The sequence below is a fragment of the Lampetra planeri genome, chromosome 38, assembly GCF_965212315.1.
Source record: "Lampetra planeri chromosome 38, kcLamPlan1.2.h2, whole genome shotgun sequence".
NCBI lineage: Eukaryota > Metazoa > Chordata > Hyperoartia > Petromyzontiformes > Petromyzontidae > Lampetra > Lampetra planeri.
Window position 1 is genome coordinate 7,384,211 of NC_136144.1, and position 22,545 is coordinate 7,406,755.

General features: G+C 42.7%; 1 protein-coding gene across 1 annotated transcript in view; it reads left to right on the forward strand.

The window, feature by feature from the left end:
- The first annotated feature begins 350 nt into the window (after positions 1-350).
- The window catches only part of LOC144731257 (sortilin-like), a 47,561-nt gene continuing 25,366 nt past the window's right edge, over positions 351-22,545 (forward strand). Inside the window, exons 1-9 of the mRNA XM_078612288.1 lie at positions 351-657; positions 8,729-8,791; positions 11,969-12,048; positions 13,845-13,947; positions 15,051-15,215; positions 17,844-17,917; positions 19,207-19,259; positions 21,304-21,431; positions 22,267-22,347. Coding sequence (XP_078468414.1) covers positions 391-657; positions 8,729-8,791; positions 11,969-12,048; positions 13,845-13,947; positions 15,051-15,215; positions 17,844-17,917; positions 19,207-19,259; positions 21,304-21,431; positions 22,267-22,347 — 1,014 coding nt within the window. The 5' untranslated portion in view covers positions 351-390. The remainder of the gene's footprint in view (positions 658-8,728; positions 8,792-11,968; positions 12,049-13,844; positions 13,948-15,050; positions 15,216-17,843; positions 17,918-19,206; positions 19,260-21,303; positions 21,432-22,266; positions 22,348-22,545) is intronic.

The following is a 22,545-nucleotide window of genomic DNA, read 5'->3' on the forward strand; positions in this document are numbered from 1 at the left end:
CACCAACGAGGAGATAGGGGGTTGTTTTTGCCGGACAAATATTGCACAGTACTATAAATCGTCATGCCAGGAGACATCTCTTCCAGCAGCGTAACTCTCTTCCGGACGCTTAAGTATCTACCAGAAGTGGAATAGCCTTCTAAAAAGAAATATAAACCTTCCAGAAGAAGGACACATCTTCCAGAAGAGGAAATATCTGCCGAAATAACAAGTCCAAAAGACGTGTTCCAGAAGATGAAAGCATCTTCCAGAAGAAGGTCACCAATGCCGAAAGTGAAAGCTCCTTTCTGACTGGGAGCATCTTCCAGAAGACAGCTGCGTCTTCCAGAAGAAGAAGCATCTTCCTTCCTAGAGCAGGAAGGCTCATTAACAGCTGATCCGACGGTGGCGATGGCTGCAATTCGCAGCCTCCTCGCCTTTCTTTTTCTTCTTACCACCGTTCTCTTCTCCGTGGCCACCGCGCTCCTCAGGGATGTCGAAGCCACGGCCAAGAACTCCAACTCGCCGGCGAGGTGGACATTCTCCGCTGATCGTCGGCGGATTGCGAGGAATGCGCCCGGTAATGGTGACAGCACGAACAGCAGCGGCAGTGCTGGCGATTTGTCCGGCCAAAGTCACGACGGCATCGCGGACGACCTGAGAGAAAGCACTTTCAACGTGAGTCTGCGCTGTCTCGCTGTACGTATGGGTTTATTTTTGTTTTAAATCCTAAATTATAACGACAACAAAAAGGTCAAGGCGCGGCCCTGCAATTCCTTTGGTCGCTTGCTTGCGGAAGGGGCCCTCTCAACTCCAGGGAGCTCTAGAAGACGCTGTTTTAATTTTTTGGCCTACTCTTCCAAGTTGGCCAGACGTATTGGGAAGAGAGGGGGTACGTGTACACCCACACTTGACCCCACGCACGCGGGGCCCGCCGAACCGACTACAGGTAGTCCCCGACTTACGACGGTCCGACTTACGATATTTCGATCTTACGATGGCGATATCGATATGACAAAATTGTTAAATATTTTACATTTCACGCGGCAGGCAAACGCAGAGGCGTACGAGGTACGATGCTGTACGTTGGGACGCTGCCGGGATGTACTCATCTCCCGCAGATAGGATTGTTTCCTGAAAAAACTTTTTATGAAATTGCAGTTCATATAGGTAGGATAAGGATTTACCTTGTTTTTAACTCTAGCTTTCGTGACTGCAAGGATTCATACTCTTAGGTTTTTCGGTAAAGTCACGTAGGTGAAAAATAAAGAAAAAATCAAATACAAAATAATAGAAATAAAATAATAAATCATTGTTTTTAACTTATAATTTTACTGTGCAATACAGTATTGTACTTAATAAATACATACAGTATATAGTTTATACTTACGATGGGGTCGTCGTAACGCATCAACATCGTAAGTCGGGGACTACCTGTATAACCCTTTTATACTTGCCGGGTGGAGACAACGGAGGGCCTGGGTGGGTGGGATAAACCAAAAACAAACGATTGTGCCGGCAAATCGAACCGGTGACCAGTTTACACCACGGCTCCATCAGTCCGAGCCATTTGCTTGGGAATTACATTGAGAGAAACCGAAAGAGGAAGTTCTCAACGCGGACTGGAGGGCGTTACACGCAGGTTAAACATTATTCGTGCAAACGGATCGTTGGAACTGTGTTATACAAACCGAGTACGTTGGTGCGATGGGTGATAACTTCTGTATGGTGAAAGAATAATGACCGGAGTGGTGGCCAAGAAATGGAACGCGTCTGAAATTCCACGGCCACCAAGGAGATGGAACGATGAAATCTATACGCGTGCAGGTGCAGAACTGTGATAGGTGGTGGTGACCAGCGGAGGCCTTCATCCAGCAGTGGATTGATCAAGGCTGATGGTGACTTGTAAAACGTTACCAGATGATCTACACTATGTCCAATAACGACTGTATAGCCTCCCTCACCCACCGCCGTGAGAATGTGGAATTTCCACCAGTGGTTCAAGGCTGCCTTTGGTGAACTGGTTAAATAACGTCTGAATGGCTGCTAAATATTTGAAATGTGCGAGGTTGAGATCTCACATATATGGCAAACTATACCACTGGAAGTGTACTTTTTATTTTATTTTACACGCTTTTATTTAACTCACTCTGTCTTGTATCGTATCCTCAAATCTTGTAACTCAATTTTAACCCACTTCCAAATGTGCTATCGACTGCAAACTTGGTATACTTATGTCATACTGATGACAAGACTATATTCTATCATTAAAAAGAAACATATTTTAAAACATTCTTTTACACGCTTTTCATAAACTCACTCTGTCTGTTGTCGTATCCTCAAAAAATCTTGTAACTTAATTTTTACCCACTTCCCAATGTCGTATCGACTGCAAACTTGGTATACTTATGTCATACTGATGACAATACTATATTCTATCATTAAATTTTTTTAAATAATATTTTTAACATGTTATGTTTCGGCTTGGGTTTATTTGTCCACGCTCAACTCACGGTGGCTGTAAATCACCAATGTCCCTTACGTTATGGCAAGCTTCGGGGCCACTTCCTGGAGTCGTGGAGTTCTGCCATTACTCCTACGGTACATTTAATTAAAGCGTGTTTTAAAAAAAAAAGTGCTTTTAAATATAACTTATTTAATGCTTATATCTTCACTTAAAAGGCACCACCCATCCGTGTTTTCAAGTCCAGTTCAGCGTTCAAATGTAATACTATTCCTAGAATATTCCCCACTTGACCCTTCCTCTCCATGTACCTTTAAATCAAGGCTCACCACCTGGTGATTCTGTGTTGTCACTAGTGCACAAACAACAAAAACAACGAGTCATCATTCGTTCATGAAACTTCCTGAAAAGGAAAAAACATAATAGGTGACGTTTCGGGCAATAGCCCCTAAATAGTACATCAAAGGCTTGACTCTCCACCCTGGTGCTTCCATGTTTCATACATTTATTTTTCTGACGTGTTTTTCCTCGCTGCTTATCGCATGTCCCAGGCATCTGTGTCGACTTTCAACTTGTCTTGAGAATGGTACCATTCTTGCCTTATATCTCACCTAGTCCATTCTTTGGGATCTCTGAAATCCATCTCGCCATTCTCATTGCAAATGTAAGTAACACAGCAGTGTTATGCACAGTTAGAATATTTGCATAGAATGCTATTTGGATCACCACTTATTTATCAATACATTAAATTAATTTACCTTTTCAAGTTGTAGGAGCAGTTAAAACCTAATAACGCCGTGCAGGTCGTGAGGGTTCACCATACCCTTTCTACTCTGGTCAGGATTCGTGATGGGGAACACGGGACAATTGATTTAGCTGCACTGCCCTCAATAGCCCACAATTTCCCACAATGCTGATAACGTCTGTTTTATTGTTGTTGAGCATTTTGGTGACCCATTTAAACACTTATTGTCTACATTGAAAACGGATTTCTTTTGAACTGCCTTTTGTGTTCAGTTTGTCCTTCCCCTACACCTCCAATTAGCACGTTTGTGGACGTATGGTGCGAAAGAAGTTTAATATACATACAGGCTCAAAGCTGCTTAGTTTCCATGGACTCACAGGTTCTGGAGCATTTCAGGTTCATACTTAATTTGGAGCTTTCGTGACTGCAGGAATTACTCTTTGGTTCTTTCGGTAAAGTCACGTATAAAGAGAAAAGTATTTAATTCATTATTTTCTCTTTATACGTGACTTTACCGAAAGAACCAAAGAGTAGAGCATTTCAGGTGCTTTGTCAATGGCTAGGTGTGGAGCATGAAGGCAAATAATGCCTCTGTTTGCTTGTCAGTCTTGTCATTGCACAATAATAGAGAACGCGTAAGCCACTGCACACTTCCTGATTTGTGCTCTTTGGGGGTTTCCGTGAAATGCAAACTGCTCATAAAACAAAGTGACGATTTGCAGGTGCAAAATCTTACATCCTTCGATTCCAGTGGAAACTGACATCAGCAGTCTTCGTGGAAGCCCCGTTATGAAGTGTCTGGCCCATTTGGCGAGATGTCATCTGCCTTGCCTGGTATACAGGAGCACGTGGGTTCGATCCCGACCCTGGTGCCTGTATGTTTGGAGTTTGCATGTTCTCCCCGTGGTTGCGTGGATTTTTTTCCGGGTCCTCAGGTTTTTCGCTCATTTAGATATTCATTTAGAATATTTGCCTGCAATACATTTTCACATTATAATTCAGTTCGCATATGAAAAAGAGCTATATAGTTCTGTGTGCCTTACCTGGTAAAATAAAAAATAGTTTATAGTTTATTAAAGGATTCAGTATTGGGCCTCCCTATTTTACTGTGGATAAGGGGAGTTCTGTACTCCAGAAGTTATGAATGAGACAATTTTCACCCGCATTGTTATATTACCTTAAGAAACATTTAATGAAACATGATTATTTGTTATTGATGGATCAGTTGGCCTAGATTTTCTGTGTTTTATGACTGTGCTTTAAATAAACACGGTGTTTGTACTGTTGGTAGTTAGCTGCTGAACGTAAACACAAGTAAGATTGACGCACACATTTTGGAACAGAGTTCCAATGTGGTTGAATTTCTTGTCAGGCACGTGGGTTATTTCCAGAAAGGAAAACTACACTTGTTTAAGTATCCGTCCATTCTGATTTGGAATATCCTGTGACGCTTAGCCATGGCATTTCTTCTAAATTAGATTTCAGGATGAATAACATGTCCCTGTTTTATTTCCAGTAGCATAAACAGACACTGGTAAATGTTTTACATTATCTGGCTCTTCTCATGTATGTTTGCAAACTTTTGTTGGAACATGTTATTGATACTGATTTTGCTATAATCCAGCCAGATGGCACTGTGATGGGAACACTTGACTCACAAATTCCAAGCTCAGATTCTGGTAAGGGGTTGGCATAATCCCTTCGGGATAGATAAAGTGTGGAAAGTCAACAGTGGTTGTCAATGGAAAATACTGATTCCTGCTGTCGTAATGTGATATTGCGCAGCCGGCTGATGGCCACTAACAGAGGTGGCCATCACCCCACTGCTCATGTGGTGTGGATTGCAGGAGGGGAATCGGCCATTAACGGAGGAGAACTAGAAATCTGCAATGTTTTGTGGGTTTCAGGCTCAACGGTCCCGAAGATTTCTGGAGGAGCCACGGATTACAAACACTTGCGGATTTTATTAGTGTGTGGATTTTGTGGCCTGCTGTAGCGTCACATTGTTACATTGTTTAAAGGGTTACCCAAAACCTGGCGATAACAAATCAGCACAAATAGGAATATCCTTATATTATGTATTATTCAGCATGTTATGCCTATTTTAGCATGTATCGATGTTTGGGTCCGATCGTTTGAGTAAAATGTGTGTTGTACACCCTCCACCACCCAACACAGCCAATTAAAAAAGTTGTCTCGTGGACAAACGTGCCAGGCTCAACCCTACAGCGTAGCCTTCGAGGTCTCACGCCTCGGTAGCATTCGGGTGATTGGGTCAAAGGCTAGGTGTGAACACATGAAGGAAGGATATGCCTGTGCTGGCTTGCCAACCTTGTTATTGCGCAATAATAGAGACGCATAAGCCACTGCAACTTCTTGATTTTTGCTCATAGGGGGTTTCCGTGAAATGTGAAACTGCTCCGAAAATAAAACGACACTTTGCAGATGGGCAAAGTCTTAACATCCTTCGAATCCAATGGAAACCGACATTGGCAATCTTCGTGGAAACCCCCGTTAAGAATTATCTCGCCTACGTGCAGTATTTGAACGGTAAAATAATACAGTGCATGCTGGATGAGTGCCCGTGGACGCCATGCGGGCCGTGAGGGTCATTTGACTATGCTTCACGATGCTGGGCGGCAGTGTGTCGGTGAAATAATACGGTAAATATATACGATACTAGCGGTTAGTACCCGGCGTTGCCCTGGCGAAAAAGGCAGACACGTAGTTACACACGCAAATCCATTGATACACACACATAGAGTTACACGCACAAATGGACTCACGCATACATACATATATAGACTGAACAACAACAACCGCCATTCGCCACTAAGTGGTGGTGACGTCACAACAACGCTTGTGCCAGGCTATGTGCACCTTGAGGCCACTTATTCAAGTATCATCTTCATGCCCACATTTTCTGTCATGTGGCACATCCTTTTGCATCCCAAGCCTAATTTTTACTTGTGTCTGGGAAAATGAAGTGATGCTTTACACGGGCAAAGTTTTTTTACATCCTAAGAGCCCAGAATGGGTTACTTTGTGGATAAAATGAGTAAAATCCCAGATAATCTCACAGATAATAGGATCCGTGATATTGGTCGCCTATATCACCACAGATTAGAGGACACATTCTACTGTCCTGTGTTGCAGTTGTGAATGAGACAACTTCCATTCACAATGTGTCATACAAGCGAAAGAAGAACTGTTTTTTGTGTTTAATTTATTGTACTCCCCCCGCACCTGCGATTAGCACGATTTGGTTACGTAAAGTGCGAAAGAAGTTCAACATACATAAATATAAAATAAAAAAATTATATATCATGACGTTTCAATCACAACACAAGCGGTCGTCCTCAGGCGGAAAAAAAACAATCCAGCAGTGGAACTGCTGAACCAGCGAGAGAGCTGTTACAACAACAAGAGGTTATTTATGTGGCGATGGGCAAGCAAGCGGGGTCTGAGCTGGAAAGGAATTCCATCCCCGGGCGCAAGCACGTCAGTTGTGTTAATGGGGGAGATTAGGGAAAGAGAGATTAGGGAGAGAGATTAGCATGAAATGAGCTTTCCGTCGCCGCATAAGAGTATCATCCCCGCATATGCGCACAACAGCAGTGTTAATGGGAGATTATCACTATGTTGATGGGAGACATTAGGCAGGGAGATTAGGGGGATTAGTAAGTTAATGTCATGTCTATGTAACACAAGCTGCGGTGCTGCCAACTGCAAGAGCATCCACGCAAGAGAACCACAGCAATGGTGGTCGCACTGACCTCAGGCCCTAGTGCCACGTGAGCGAATAGCGAAATCGCCCATTCTCCAACAAGACATTGAACCCAGTTTTGGAAATCCACTTTCCAAGGGGGCCAGACCCTTCTCTCCGAGAACTATCCAATTCAAATTTCTACACGGAGCCGACATGACCAACCAGAGGACAGGGCTAGGTTTGGTACAGCCTCATCTCCGGACTGTCTGAGGTGCCCCCCGTGTGTAGTACACGATTACGAACATGCTTTCCGGTCATGTACAACTATAGCTTACGTCTACAAACATATAATGATGAGATTTACAATACACGTGTAAACATAAGTGTGGAAACTACACAGCAGGGTCTGAGATAAGTGGGACTGACTCCAGATCAGAACTCTTTGTTAAGGACTTTCAATATAGTGGCCAGAAAAACCATATTGAATACGTGGAAGTATTACGAACCCCCCTCCCTGCCCTTCCCATACTCAATGGCTGAATTAATTCAGCCTAATCTCAGCACTGCAGCATCCGGAGCTGTAAGCTCGTAGACAAGGAAGAAGAATACACACGTACAAAGGGGTCCATTCCTAAATATTACACAAGTCTTAAATACCTTAGCCCAGAACGGCAATGACCTGCCCCCCCCTCCCCCCCCCCACCTGCTCTGATGAGTCCGATGTACCTGGTACCTTCGATGCCTCTGGTGACATCGTCCAGAACTTCAGGATGTTGCAATGTATTAGGTAAGGGAAGATGTGGAATAAAACATTTAACATTAAAAAAAAGTAAAGGAACAAGTAACTAAGATGATAGGGTGCCTTACAAAAATAGTCGCGTGGAGGTCGGAGAACAGAAGATTGGACAGGCCCTGACAAAGCCATGGAGGGATGACATCATGCACGGGCTGAAAAACAGTGTCTGCAGGGCGTACAGGATTGATTGTGCAATGGTAGTGATACAATTACAAGTCAACAGGGAAGAAACTGCATTAATGCGGTCGGTGTCTCTTTCCCAATATTGAATTGGCTTTAAGACTGAATCTGCTCAGGCATCATAGGTGGTTATTCATTTTTGTACCGGGCAATCCAACAGCATTTGTTAAATGGGCAACTGCTGTTGATTAGAGAAAAAGAAACCAGGTCACGTTTTGTTTGCTTAAGTAAGCAAATAACAGTGCTGGAAAACATTTGTTTGGAAAGCCCATTGGTTGGTGAATCACAATGTTATTTTGAACAATACAAATATTTCCCATGTTTATTTCAACATTGTGAAAGGTAATATACAATATACTTTGTCAATAGTGTGTATAAAGCATCTGAAATGCTGCCGTGGTGGAAGGGGTGAGAGAGTGAACTGCGCTCGAGGTCGCCAGCTCGGCTGTTCAAATGTAGGACACGTTTCTTTAACCCCCCCCCCCACCTCTGTCCACGCAGCAATATTATTCGGTTCACCGTAGTTGCTCGACCAACAGGTCACGTGTGGTGGAGTAAAGTGCAGGAACTCGCCACCTTTCCACTACTTCTGGTCAGCATGGAAGAGGAGGCCAAATACCCTCTTGAGCTCCCTCTAAGTGGAGAGCTGCACTTATACTTCTGTTAAAACGCATAAATGCCAATACATTTCGAGATGTCATTACAAGTTGTGTTTGGTGCTTGTATTTAATAGTATATATGTTTCTTTACCAGACAAGTAGTTGCATATTAAAGAATACTGAGAGGTTCTTGAATAATCTGTCGGTGAAGTGTTTCAGCCATCTCACTTTGTTTCGTTGTCTTTCTATTTCACAGCAATCCTTTAAAGATGATGACGGCAGTCAAATGACTCTGGCTTGGGTTGGAAACAAGTCCGGGGTAAGATGCATGTTTACCAATTTCCTACTTTTTTATCTCTACCTAATCCAGATGTTTTTAATCCAGTATAATATTTTGGGTAAAATTACCACATGGATAATCAACGTTTTTGGGTTTAGATCGCGTTATTTATAAATGTGTCGTAACCCTCCACCACCCGACACGGCCAATCAGTAAAAAAAGTGTCACGTTGACAAAAGACAATTAGTTCACTGCTTTAGCCCACCGGTGTGTTGAAGCGTGAAACCACAACAATTTACAATTTGAGTACGACGTTTCGCTGGTAATTGCATCCAGCATCATCGGGCAATTCGCCAGAATGGGGGTCGCGAAAGCCTACGTGTTAAACTTACCACATGGAGCTGAACTTGAAAATAGTTGTGACTCTAGAACATTGCGTCTTGAGTGTGCTTTCAATGAGTGTGCTTTTCATGCGTGCATAGCCATCCGATTAGCACGGTTGGCTATGTACGGTGCAAAAGAAGTTCTACATACAGGCATACATATGTACGTCAGGCCAGAAACAGGAATTCACCATCGTGCATTTGTATGAAAACTTTCAAGTAAAATGAACAATCACCTCTAAAAATAATAGCTCTTCTATTATAGTATGTAGTCCTTGGGTTTTGAGCTGTCTAACATGAGTCTACATTTTTAGATGTATGTATGGATGTTTAACTTATTTCGTACCGGCACTTCACCAAAGAAACCGCTAGTGCACACACCGATGGTGACAGTTCAGAGTTCTGAGATGGATTCGTGAAGTTGGCAGAAATGATCAGTTTAACACGTAGGCTTTCGCGACCAATATTATTCATAATCAACGTTTTTGGGTTAGATCGCGTTATTTATAAATGTGTCGTAACCCTCCACCACCCGACACGGCCAATCAGCAAAAAAGTGCCACGTTGACAAAAGACAAATAGTTCACTACTTTAGCCCATCGGTGTGTTGAAGAGTGAAACCACAACATTTACAATTTTTGAGTACGACGTTTCGCTGGTAATTGCATCCAGCATCATTGGGCAATTCACCAGAATGGTGAGGCTCTGCTCTTGCTCCCGGTCTTAAATAGAGCAGCAGCAGCAGGGTGACGTAATCATTTAATTCATCATTGTACCTGATGTCTTTTGTCAACGTGACACTTTTTTGCTGATTGGTCGTGTCGGCAGAGGTCGCAAACGGGTTTTGATTCCTTACCCGTACCCGTACCCGGCCGCACCAGGGTCGCAAATGGGTACCCGTACCCGTACCTGGCAGGGTACGGGTAGCCGGGTTTCGGGTAGGGTACGGGTATCGGGTACCCAGTTGCGACCTCTGCGTGTCTGGTGGTGGAGGGTTATGACACATTTATAAATAACGCGATCTAACCCAAAAACGTTTATCATGAATGGCAGAAATGATCTTGTGAAAAATTAAGAAGTACAATGACGAGTTAAGGTAGAGTCGATAGAGGAGAAGTTGAGTGAGAATCGACTGAGATGGTTTGTACGTGTGGCCAGAAGGTCAGAAGACTAAATTGAAAAGAAAGTTCAGAAGGTCAGAATACAACATTGCAAAGAAAGTCCACGCAAAGACCTTAGAAGAAAAGGGAAATTTGAGGGAGACCGAAGAGAGAGAATACTTGGGAAAGAAGATTTAAACTTGTGGGACAAAAAGCGCGGAAGAAGTGACTGGCGCTAACATATTTTGTTCTCGGGAATCACACTCTAAACTCATGAGACAGCTGAGGTATGTGTGCAGAAGATAAGAGATAGTGGCTGCCATGTTTAGTGTGGCCAGGGAATGTATGTACAAGATAATATCTGCACTATTTATTTATTTATTGGGTTAGTTTAAGTGAGATATATCTTACACATTTTAAACTTTAACCTGTCATCGAACTGTTCCATCTGCTCCGTGATTGTGTGACCTACATGTTCACATGGGGCCCTGCTTGTTGGTCAAAATAATTACGGCGGTTGTAAATCAAACACAAAACTTCCAATAAAATCGGTAGCATATTTCCTTTGAAAATATTATGGTTTGGTTTAAAATTAAAAAAAATCATAGAGCAAAATATTTCAATAAATCAGATCATCATTACAATTGGTATTTGTGCCATTCTCAAAGCACAAAGCTATCCCGAGGGTGCTAAGTCTTGCAGACAGTCTGCTGTAGTTCCCAGTAGAGGTTGTTGTTGCTATGTGTAATTTTAAATTTTGGCAAATTTGGACCATAACGCTGGCAAACAATGGCCTACTGTCTTCGAATGAGTCCCTCTGTAAATCTTTAATGTCCATTGTGAAGTAGCGGGCATGTGTATATTTATGGATTAATAAATACCCGCGTTATTAACTGTGGCCTGCCAGATTCAATCCACGAACCTCTGCAATAGGTGATAAACACACTTTGTTGGGCCACGTCACCCACCACTTACATTCGATCATGTGCAGAGTACCAACTGTGACATATGCGTGTGCAAAGAAGAATGGAAAGATACATGCCCGTAATTAAACTCATATAATGTGAAGGACTCAGATTTTGGGAACAAACACAATTCAGAGACTTGCCGATTTGGGCAGGACACATCCCACGAATAGAAGATGCCCAAAGGACAAGAATAGCGATAGATTGGCAGCTCAAGAAGAGATTTCAACCCCCAAGAACAAATCGCCACAGAGATTTAGCACTGAGATTAAGCAATCGTGTACAGGAGTAAGCGGTCATGTTTTATGGGGTGGGGGGGGACAGTCTTCTTCCGTATGGCTGCTGATGTAGATGCAGAGCAACAACTGCAATATCCGCGTCAGAAGCAGCGGAGTGTATCCGCTGTCTCCTTTGTGTTTGTGGATTGGGTATTGCATCGTAATATGTTGTGCGGTCCATTCTGGATGACCACAGTCGCACAGTGAGGGATAGAGATGGTGTGTGGAGCCTTTCATCTAGCAGTGAATGTGACACACATGATGATGATGTTAATGATGTCAGCAATAAAAACATTCTTATTTTAAAATGTTGCATTCTCCTTATTTTAAAATGCTCCCCAAACTTGTTCTTCGTGTATATAAAGTTATATAAATATGGTCACGAGCGTACACACACACTGGATCACAAGATGCACTCCGAACCTCTTCTGTATAATACAAGGGGAGAAAAGTGTGTTTATAATCCTGTGTTGCCTTCCCATTTCCTTAGGTTGTGTTGGCATTAACAGCAAGAGACTTCAATGTGCCATTCTTGCAGCTGTTGTTTGATCGAAGCAAACTCTACATAAGGTATTTATAGAACCAAAACACACACTTGAGCTTGGATAATCATCACGTCTGTGTTGCTGTTGTAAGCAGAGGATATTAATGATTCATAATTTTATACATTTGGTACTTGCGCCATTCTTATAGCGCAGGATTATAGCCAAGGCGCTATGTTTCGCAGACTGATGTAGTTCACCGGTAGGGGGCGATGCTGCTACGTGTGATTCCAAATGAGTAACACGCCGGTCATTTTTCAAATTTGGACCACGATGCCAGCACACAGGTCAAATCAATTTGAATGACATCAGTTGAGCTTTTTAACATCAAACATAGCAGTGAAAAACCTCTCCTGAAAAAAATCTGGAGGCTCGGTGAAATTTTCCTGGATAACAAATAAATTACATTTCTAAATATATTATGAACAAATTATTAATGAAAACTTCTTTTTACTGATTGTATGTTCGGAGTCCAGGGTTGGAGCTCTGAGAGGGGGCCCCTCTATAGTGGAGGCCCTTGTGCCAGCGGTGGTTCGAGCAAGTAGTTGCAGGACTGCACCTTTATTACCTTTTACAAGCGGAGCCATATATATAGATACTCCACTGATTTCTAATGACCCGCTTTATTCCCTCAATGGGGGATTGAATATTGTTAAAGTGATGGCTTGATATCTTCTAGAGCAGAGAGTGTTAAAATATTGAATTTCGAGGAGTGAAATTGGTGGCAGATTTTAATATACATTGTTGTTTTCAGCGTAATTTCTCCCTGTACTTAAAGTGGGTTACACTTAAATGGATCACCAAGTATATTTTAGGAAACTCATAAAAAATGTATTCCCCAGTTATTTAAATACATTCAGAAGTACTGTCAGAAATTCCATCTTACTCTTTATTAAAAGCTGAAATTCAGTAGGCTCTTGATTATCCACGTGCGGATTATCCGATTTGCTAATTAACCGCGCACCTGATATTTTAACATAAATTTAAAATGAATGTATTTTCCTTTATGGCCAAATTAATGATCTAAAAATAGTAATACATTGTTTTTCTTGTACAAGTGTATTACAAGTCACATTCTTATATCGAACAAATATGAGCTCCGGTTAATCGTAAATTCAGGTGATGGCCTCTACAGTACAGTGGTTGCATATCTTTACAACATTGGGTGGATTTTGATTTTGATTGGCGTGGCTCTGCTGCTATCCACTTAGTGGGCAGTCTCCTGCGCGGGAGCAGGAAAGTGTTATCACTGAGCACGCCCATCGATCGGTTGATCGTTAGTATTCGTTCTAAATTGAAAAACAATCAAAATCGAATGTCCGCGGTCATTCTCCCTGTCATTAGCATGGATATTCGAGAGTATTTCATTGCCTTGACTTCCATATATAAAAGGAAACGGGACCTACGCTTTTTGGTAGAATCAGTTGTGCAACTGAAACAATACAAATACGAGAGCCTGACTTTTATGATGGTGATGCAGTTTCAACGGTTATTGTTTGAGATTCCACAGTGGAAAGATGTTAACTACCTTTCCTAGTATACAGAAGGTAGTGCGTTCCATCCCGAACCTCCCCGTGGTCACGTACATTTTTCTCCAGGTCCCCCGGTTTTTCCTTCCACATTTAGAAACATGTGTTTAGAGTATCTGGTTGCTAGATATTTCCACATGATAAGCCACTTCGTTCAGCTATCATTTATGGCCAGGTCGCTTCTGAAAAGAGCTATATAGCTCAGTGGGCTTTACCTGTTAAAATAAAAATAGTGGAGTTTTAGTTTAGTTTGACAGTGTGATTTGATTTACTGATTATTGCGTTGATGTTGCAGTACGGATTATGGCAAAACTTACAAGGACATCACGGGAGAGATAGGAAATGGCATGATCAGAAATGATCACTCCATCATCTCTCATCCACTGAATCCACAACGGGTAAGTGCTGTATTAGCCCAACGGTGAGCACACTCACAAATTAATCAAGCGGAATGGTTAGGTATGCGAAGACACCTGAGAGAGATTCAGTCGCTATACCACTCTGTGGCTTCTCATGGTTGTGTTGAGGAGAGCTGGCGACGACTCGCTCAGAGACGGAGGTGAGGTTAAGGGCTTTCGCCGTTTATCAAGGGCTACACAAGACACGGGAGGGGTGAACCACTTCCCAGGGGTTAGGGGTCCCACTGGTTCCCAACACAGCCGGCTGCCCTGTGCTGTCTCCTCTGCGCCGGCCGTGGGATCATCCAACACGGCCGATCGAGGAGCACAGCCACGTCCAGCCCTGGCTCCCCGTTTCACCCTCTCTCGACCCTTGACTCCAGTTACGACCCCGCTTACGTCACAGGGTCCCCCCTTTATCCTCGAGGAGCTGTGTCGCACTGTCCAGTGCGCATGACCCCATGTCCCGTGACGCCATCGCGCCGGACAGCGCACATGACGCCACTACTGTCTTCTACTCCTCTACAGTTGTGTGTGTGTCGCTCCCCGATGTGTTGGCTTGTTGCACCATGCGTTGTTCGGCACAATGTCCGACGTTTCACTCCACGTGCTTGGGAGCACCTTCAGCAACCAACATTCAGTGCCGCTCATTATGCACTTGAACACTGCCACTGTAACTATACATTAAGCAGTCCCCCTTAGAATACAGTATAATGTCGCATATCCAACTTGATAGTCACCGACGTTATTAGAAACATGTGAAAGGTGTGTGGATATGTGTAGAAAATTATAATGACACTCTGCACGAATCGTTTTCTGGACAAAAAGTGTAAACTGCTTAACTTGACGAAATGCTTGAATGTACTTTTAGAAGTGAATGAATGTAATATTTTAACAATATCAGTACCCTAAGTGAAAAGGTCAGAATTAGGAACATCTATAGAAAACGACATGCACAAAAAGCTGCACTGTGTGGGGGCAGCTAATTGATTAGGGCAGACATACGGCAATAGGATGTGCGGCTGTGTACAGAGATTTGCTCATTATTATTGGTGTCGATTGACACTGTCTCTTTTCCTCCACGGCCCCCTCTGAACATACAGGTTGTGCTGCTGACGGAAAAGTTGGGGCACGTCATCCTCTACTTCCTGGTGACCTCCAACGACGGAGGTTTGAACTTTGAGGTCAAGCCTATACCGTTCGCTCCAATGACCAAGTTCTCGTTCCATCCGATAAACCCCGACGTTCTCGTGTGCATCAGCCTCAACGTAAGAACCTTCATGCGACCGATGTTATCGGATGCAATAGCCGAGTTTTTCGCGGTTGCCACTGCTGTGTTTTCGTGTTGGACCACGCATTATCTCACGTGATGTCCGATGTTCCGCTCCGTGTACTGCAAGTGCAGCTAAAGTTGAGGGAGTGAATCGATGTCCTGAAGCAGCTCCCCCAGCAAATGGAGAAAAATATCAGACATCGTGCCGAACAAAATGCGTGGTACAACCCGAAAATGCATGGGGCGTGCTGTGTGATTTGTTAATGGCTCTTGCATTCAGTCAGGTTTGGACACTTCATTTTGAAAGTTTTGCTCAAATAATGATCACTGAGTTTATGTCCGTCATACCAATTGTGCCATGAGTTTTGGCCAGGTTGCGGAGGTGCGCTCGCATGCAATTCAGCACCTTTGAGGTTGTGGTGCGCTGATCCTGTAGAGCAGGGGCGGGGAACCTTTTTTCTGCCAAGGGCCATTTGGCTATTTATAACATCATTCACAGGCCATGCAAAATTAAATTTATGTTGCTATGAAAAAAGCGCCTAGATTTATTGAATTTCGAGTCATGCGGTTGCCTTGGCAGGGCCAGACCAAATGATTTCTTGGGCCTCATATGGCCCGCGGGCCGGACGTTCCCCACCCCTGCTGTAGAGGCTTCAGGAATTGCATATGTGGGATGCAAACAATGGCATAACCCGAAACCTGTACAGCAAATAACACTTGGCGCATTCATCAATATGAATACCTTTTAAAGAAATACGTAGAAATAGTTGATATTTCAGCCAATGGTCCTTCATCAAAGAAGAGAGTTTGTCCGATGAATGTGTTTGTATATTTGGAGTTTGCATAGATTTTTCTCCGGGTTCTCCGTTTTTTCCGTCCACGTTAAGAATCAACATGCTTTAGAGTATTTGGGTGAAAGAAATGTCCACATTACAAGCCACGTCGTTGAGCTATTGGTGGCCAGATCGCTTCTGAAAATTAGCTTTCTAGCTTAGTGGGCCGTACCTGCTCAAATAAAAATAGTTTAGTTTAATAAGTGTAGTTTATAGTTTGAGTTTATTTTTGCATAATTTGTGCTTGTACACCACTGCCAACCAAGCAGCAGCAGAATCACCAAATGGTTTGTACAGCCGGTAGATCCGTTCTCTTGTCAAAACTTTCCCTCGTACATTTTGTCTACTGTGGTTGACTGTTGTGATTTGGTGGCTTTTCGGCCACGGTGACACGAGCCTCAAATTTTTGTGAATGCAGTCCTCATAGGATGACATCTATGTATGTGTAGTGGGCTCAAACGGAGACTCAGACGTACTGTTTGGTGACAACACATTTATGAATACCAACACACTAACACAAAGGGGTAACTGCCCCTTCACCAGATAATAACCTATGGTGGTGGTCCACCAAGCTAACGACGCTAACTACACTGGGAGTTAGCTACCACGGACGGGGCCCCAGCTTGGGTCTGGGTCCCCGTGTTAGTGACTTGTCTTCGGACATAGTGCGTAGACGTAGAGTCTTGAGGATCACAACAGCAGCCGGTCCCACTGGGAGGGACCGGCTTATAGCCTCCGTGGCGGCGCTCGCTCCGCCCCTAGCCACGACCCCCTTCTCGAACCCTTGAGGAGGATCTCCAACTTGACACGTGGTCCCCCCAGCCCCCCTTTGGGGGTCCCCAGGTCAACCAGAGTGCCATTGCCCGTTAAAACTCCGTTCCGGGGCCGGCACCCCCGCACTCCATCCTGTAGGGCTGGCACTGCACGCAGCGCGTGGTGCCATTGGTTGCTGTCAGTCATAGCTCCTCGAGCCCCGCTAAGGCCGGTACTGCATCCACCTTCTGTGGTGTCTGCGGTGTCGATACATCGCGCGCCGTGCCTCTCCCAGGCCGGCTTCACACAGTGACATGCAACGATGTCACTACATATGTATGTTGAACTTATTTCGCACCGCACGCAGCCAAACGTGCTTATAGGAGATGGGGGGGAAGGACAACAAACTGAACACAAAAATCAGTTCTGAAGAAATGGATATTCAGTCTAGATTTTAAAAGTGCATAGCTCCCAGTAGCTTCCTAATATCGGAAGAGCATTCTAGACGGCTACAGAAGCGCATAAAAAGTGCACGATGCGGTGACAATCTTTGTTCGATGTTTAGCCAGAAGCCGCCGCGAGGATGACTGGAGTTTGCGCGTTGCTTTATGCTCCGTGACGAGATTATCAAGGTTAATTTGTGGCGAGCATTTTGTACTGAGTGCGACCTATTTTCAGAGAGAAGTGTGCCGACTATGCTCGCGAAATTGAATCGAGCCGAGCGTGGCCTTCACAGTGCAGGCAGCTGGTGGAATTTAGCGTTCGCTGTAATGGACGTACTTACAGTCTTGTGAATAAATTACGTGAAACGCTTTCAACACATTTTGAGATGGTGTTCCTTTGACTAAAGTCGCATTAAAATAAAAAAACCCATTTTAAAATCTAGTAGGTGTTTGTGCGTGTATGTGAGTGACCAGATTTGTATAACTTTATCGACCAATGGGCACGAGTTTTGGGTGGATTTTACGTTCGGGACCATCTTATAATTTGGAGAATACAGTAATCGTCGTGAACAATAACATTTGTTTATTTTTTAGGCTTCGCTCTTCATCACGAAAGACTTTGGGATTACCTGGCGTTTAATTCATAGCCATGTCATCACATATAAATGGTGAGCCTCGGTTCTGAATAAGCACAAACATTACAACGTACATTTGTCGTGTTTAAAGTGAAAATGAAGCTCTTGAATCAAAATATATTTTTTTTGCCAGGATCAGTGGCATACAGCTCAATTTCAACAGATTAGCTTTTAGGCCACTTCACCTCATTTAGCTTGGTAACGTTAACAATAAAATCCCCTGGTATTTCCAGTGACTTCAGATAGCGATGTAAAAACATACATTTGAGAAAAAAACATTAAAGTGAGCCACTGTAAATAATGTAAACTATATTCGGCTCCCGAATTAGAATTGTTTGAGTTTGGGTGCCTTAAATAAAATGAATCCATTAGATAACACTTGACAGTATTTGTAACACTTGAAAGAGTTTGCGCATTCGCGTTTTATGTCCGGCTTTAACATCGGTTCACGATAACCCTCGTATAAAGATGACCCAGTACGAACTGAACGTCAATATTAAGTTGGCTTGCTTTTTCGGGACATGCCCTATGAAATCGATGGGCAAATTTATGAAAGGGTTGCCCATAATCAGTGCCAAAAGAACCCACCTTGTTTTGTACTGACCATGTGGCCGATGCACGCAAGCCCTCTACAACGGAGCCGCTATTTGAGCTCCGTGGTCTCAATGTGGTCTGCAGGCAATAATTCTCAAGAGAGATAAAATATGAACGGAACTTTAGTATACGGCTGTGTTGCTATGAGAGGCCTACTTTATAGAAAACCGGCAAAAAAAGTAAAAAATTGTCCTGTTGGCTTATCTCGGCCTATGGACATACTGCCTCCTGCACACCTGGTGCAACTGCTTCCATTATCCCTGATTCAATACTCACAACGACATGCTACAAATTGTTACAAAAACAATGGCTAACCGTGGCTCTTCTTGTTATTTGTGTTTTTCGCGTATTGTAAAAGTGTGGTCCGTAACGCAAAGCACAGTTGTCATCGCATTTATTTTGCTATTCTTCTGGGTGAATGGACAATTTAAACTTTTACGGTAACATCTTGATGGCTATTTTGAAAGCTTACAGATTTTATGTTTTATATTTGCATAAGTGTTGCACGCGTGATTGTGCGTGCAATTTCAATTGATTATCTTGTTCAGATTACAGTACATGGCGCGTGTCATGCGTGTGAATAATTAATGTCCTAATCTTATAAATCTAATAATTTTCATTCCACTGGAGTTTCTGTATGCGCTGCAAGGTCAAGACAAAGGCTGTCTGTGACGGTAGTGTTTTGAATTGAGATGGAAGTCAACGATTGCACCTATTTACATTAACAGGGCAGAGGATGGATCACTCTACCTTACATCGACGGGTGGCGACGGTCCACAATGTAAGTGTGCCTTTTTTTAAACGCGTTACATGGTCATTCGCATGCTCACAATAATATGCAGCGAGTAAATAGCACGTTCATAATCATAGCATTGGTCCCACTGCTACTACAATGTTCAAAGGGTGATCCAATTTTATAGATGCCCCCAACAAGTGTTTTGAAAGCGACGGTCCTTGTATCTCAAAGGAGAGTTACATGAGTTCACAAGTGAGATTGGTGGAAGATAAGTCGAGGCTTTGACATAAAATATTTGTTCCCATTTAGTGGTGGTATCGCTAAATGGATCGCACTGCGTATTTGCCAATATAGACACCCACTATACAAATGCTGAAAAGAATTACCAAATATTTATATTGCAAAAGTGGTACTTCAGAATGAACATGTTAAACATTTTGGTGCAAGATTTCGTATTAATGTGGATCTTTAAGTATCGATTTATGATACACTGCCGCATGAGGGCCTTCCCACGCTGCAGAGCGTGCGGTTTGTTTGGTCATTTGTTTGGTAATCCTGGTAGGAACCTCCTGGTTACACCTGCCCACAGGGGATTATTGTGTCCGTCGTGCACCAAGCTCTCAAGGTGTATGGATATTGTGACTACACAATCCGCAAAGCTATCACCCCAACCGTGAGGAAGGAGCCATCTGAGGATCCAATCAAAACCATCACCTTGCCATACATAGCAGGGGTTACCAAAAATATTTCCAAAATCATGAACAAACACAAAATCCAGGTCCGATTTAACACGGTACATAAAATTCGTGATCTGATACCATCTGTTAAGGACAAGATTCCTGACATGCAATATCCCGGCGCCTACAAACTAAGCTGTATCTGCGGCGGCAGTTACATTGGGGAAACTAAGCGACATATCTCAGACCGTGTTCGTGAGCATAAGGCAAATTTGAAACACGGTGGGACCAGTACTTCTGCCGTGGCTGATCATTATTTTAATGCAGCTGGCTCACACGAAATTGATTTCTCTAAGACGATGATATTTGCAAGCCCACTGGCCATCAACAACGATTCGTTCATAAAGCCATCCATTTCTACAGATACAGACAATTTCAACCGAGAGGATGGGTACAAACTCGGCAATCAATGGAAAGATGTCATCAACCACTTTGGGTCATGACATGATTTGTGTTTTTTCTTGTTAAGGGAACACAGGTCAAGTCATGACTTGATTTGTGTTTTCCTGTTACCTTACCCCAGGGCACATATACCCTGCCCACTTCGTTCTGACACCCTTTGGCACATCGTTTCCTCCTGAAGACGATCGCTTGTGTTGTGATCGAAACGTCTTGGTTTTTTTCTTCTTGGTTCTTTCGGTAAAGTCACGTAGAAGGGAAGTAATAAAATGATACAAATAAAACATAATAAAATAATTCTCACGACGTTTCGGCCACAACGCAAGCAGCCGTCCTCAGGTGAAGAATGAAACCCCACCAAGCTTGGAGCGTATATTTAAGCTGGGTTGGAGGGGGGAAGAAGAGCGCCTTGACAAATATACGCTGCAAGCTTGGTGGTGTTTCATTCTTCACCTGAGGACGGCTGCTTGCGTTGTGGCCGAAACGTCGTGATTTTTGTTTTTATTTTATTTTACTTTCTACGTGACTTTACCGAAAAAACCTAAGTCGTGAGAATTGTTTTATTATGTTTTATTTTTATTATTTTATTACTTCCCTTCTACGTGACTTTACCGAAAGAACCAAAAAGATGAATCCCTGCAGTCACGAAAGCTTTAAATCGAAAAGTCTTGGTTTTTGTTTTATTTTTATTCACTTTATTTGTATTATTTTTCTATCTATGTGACTTTACCGAAAGAACCAAAGAATATGATTTATTGAAGTCACGAAAGTTTTAAGTAAAAATTAAGGTAGTGTTCTTAACAAATGTGAGTTTTTTTTTTATTGTATGTGCTTGTGCACCTCTAAGGATGCTGCAGGAGCAGCATCACTTCCAAGATAATGTGTTGATTATTGTAATAGTATTTGTAAATTGATTGTTTCTGATCAAGATGTTTGTAATATTTGATTGGCAGACAACAAACAGTGGCTGCGACTGCAGAAGTCCATCAATTATGGAGATACGTTCTTGGTAATGGCCAGTGGAATTCAAGAGTTTGGAGTGGCCGGTCACTTCATGTACGCGAGTGTGCTTTATCAAAATGTGAGTGTCAAGGAAGTTTATAATTTAACAAGATATATCAATCTTAATAACTCGACAGTCATTGTAATGGACACCTTTGTATGTATGTTGAACTTGTTTCGCACCGTACATAGCCAACTGTGCTGATCGGAGATATCCTTAAAAGACCTTGGGCTGCTGCAATACGGCCATACGACGATCTGAGATTCACAATAGTCACATCGTCCATTTTGCTCCGTAACTATATATCGTGATTATAATTGTCATGAATAGATTTTTTTTAAACGTTTTATTTCTTGACAACTTAGTTATCCAATGACAATATGAATACTGAAAGTTATATATTAATTGCTATTATCCATTCGAGTAATGCTCTGTCTGTAAAATGTTTCCGTCGTAGTTTACGGCATGGATATTATATGAAGTCGTCATTTTCCTAGTTCATTTCATTATCTTAGTGTAACTGACAGCATGTAATACAAAAATGGCTATGGGTAGTCCTAAGTTTAGCGAACTACAATTCAACAACTTTTAACTAATCTTTATTTGGACTGGAAGTCCAGAAAAGCACAAAAATAGTACATGAACCATGCGAAATACACATTTTAAAAAATATTAGAAACTGATTTCTCAATGATTGTCATTTCGTGACATGTGCAAGTGTATTGTATCATGAAAATTAATATCATGGCAGCCCTATAAAGACCTAATACCAGATGTAATATTTGAACAGCACACCTTGATGGTCATGTGTTGACTGGAAAATTTGCAGGATATGTCAGAAGGAGGGAAGCTGGTGAGGCCTGGTGGCATCAACAGCATTGCAAATGATGACCTCTGATTTTTGTCATTGCAGGCCAGACTAGCTTTGCACATCTCCATCGATGGAGGCAAAAACTGGAACATAGCCCAGCTGGCGCCCTCCAATGTGTCACGGGTGAGTGAGCACACAGCCAGCCGCTCTCTACTTATTTGCGTAAAGAAAAAGATTTTAAAAATGTTCTTCTTAGATCGGATGCATTCAATCTGATTTTGTCAGAGGCATAAGGTTTTTATTATGGCTCTCATAAATCTGGGTGACAGGATTACCTTGTGGCCCAAATAACAGTCTCAAAAACTGTTTTTGTTTACATTT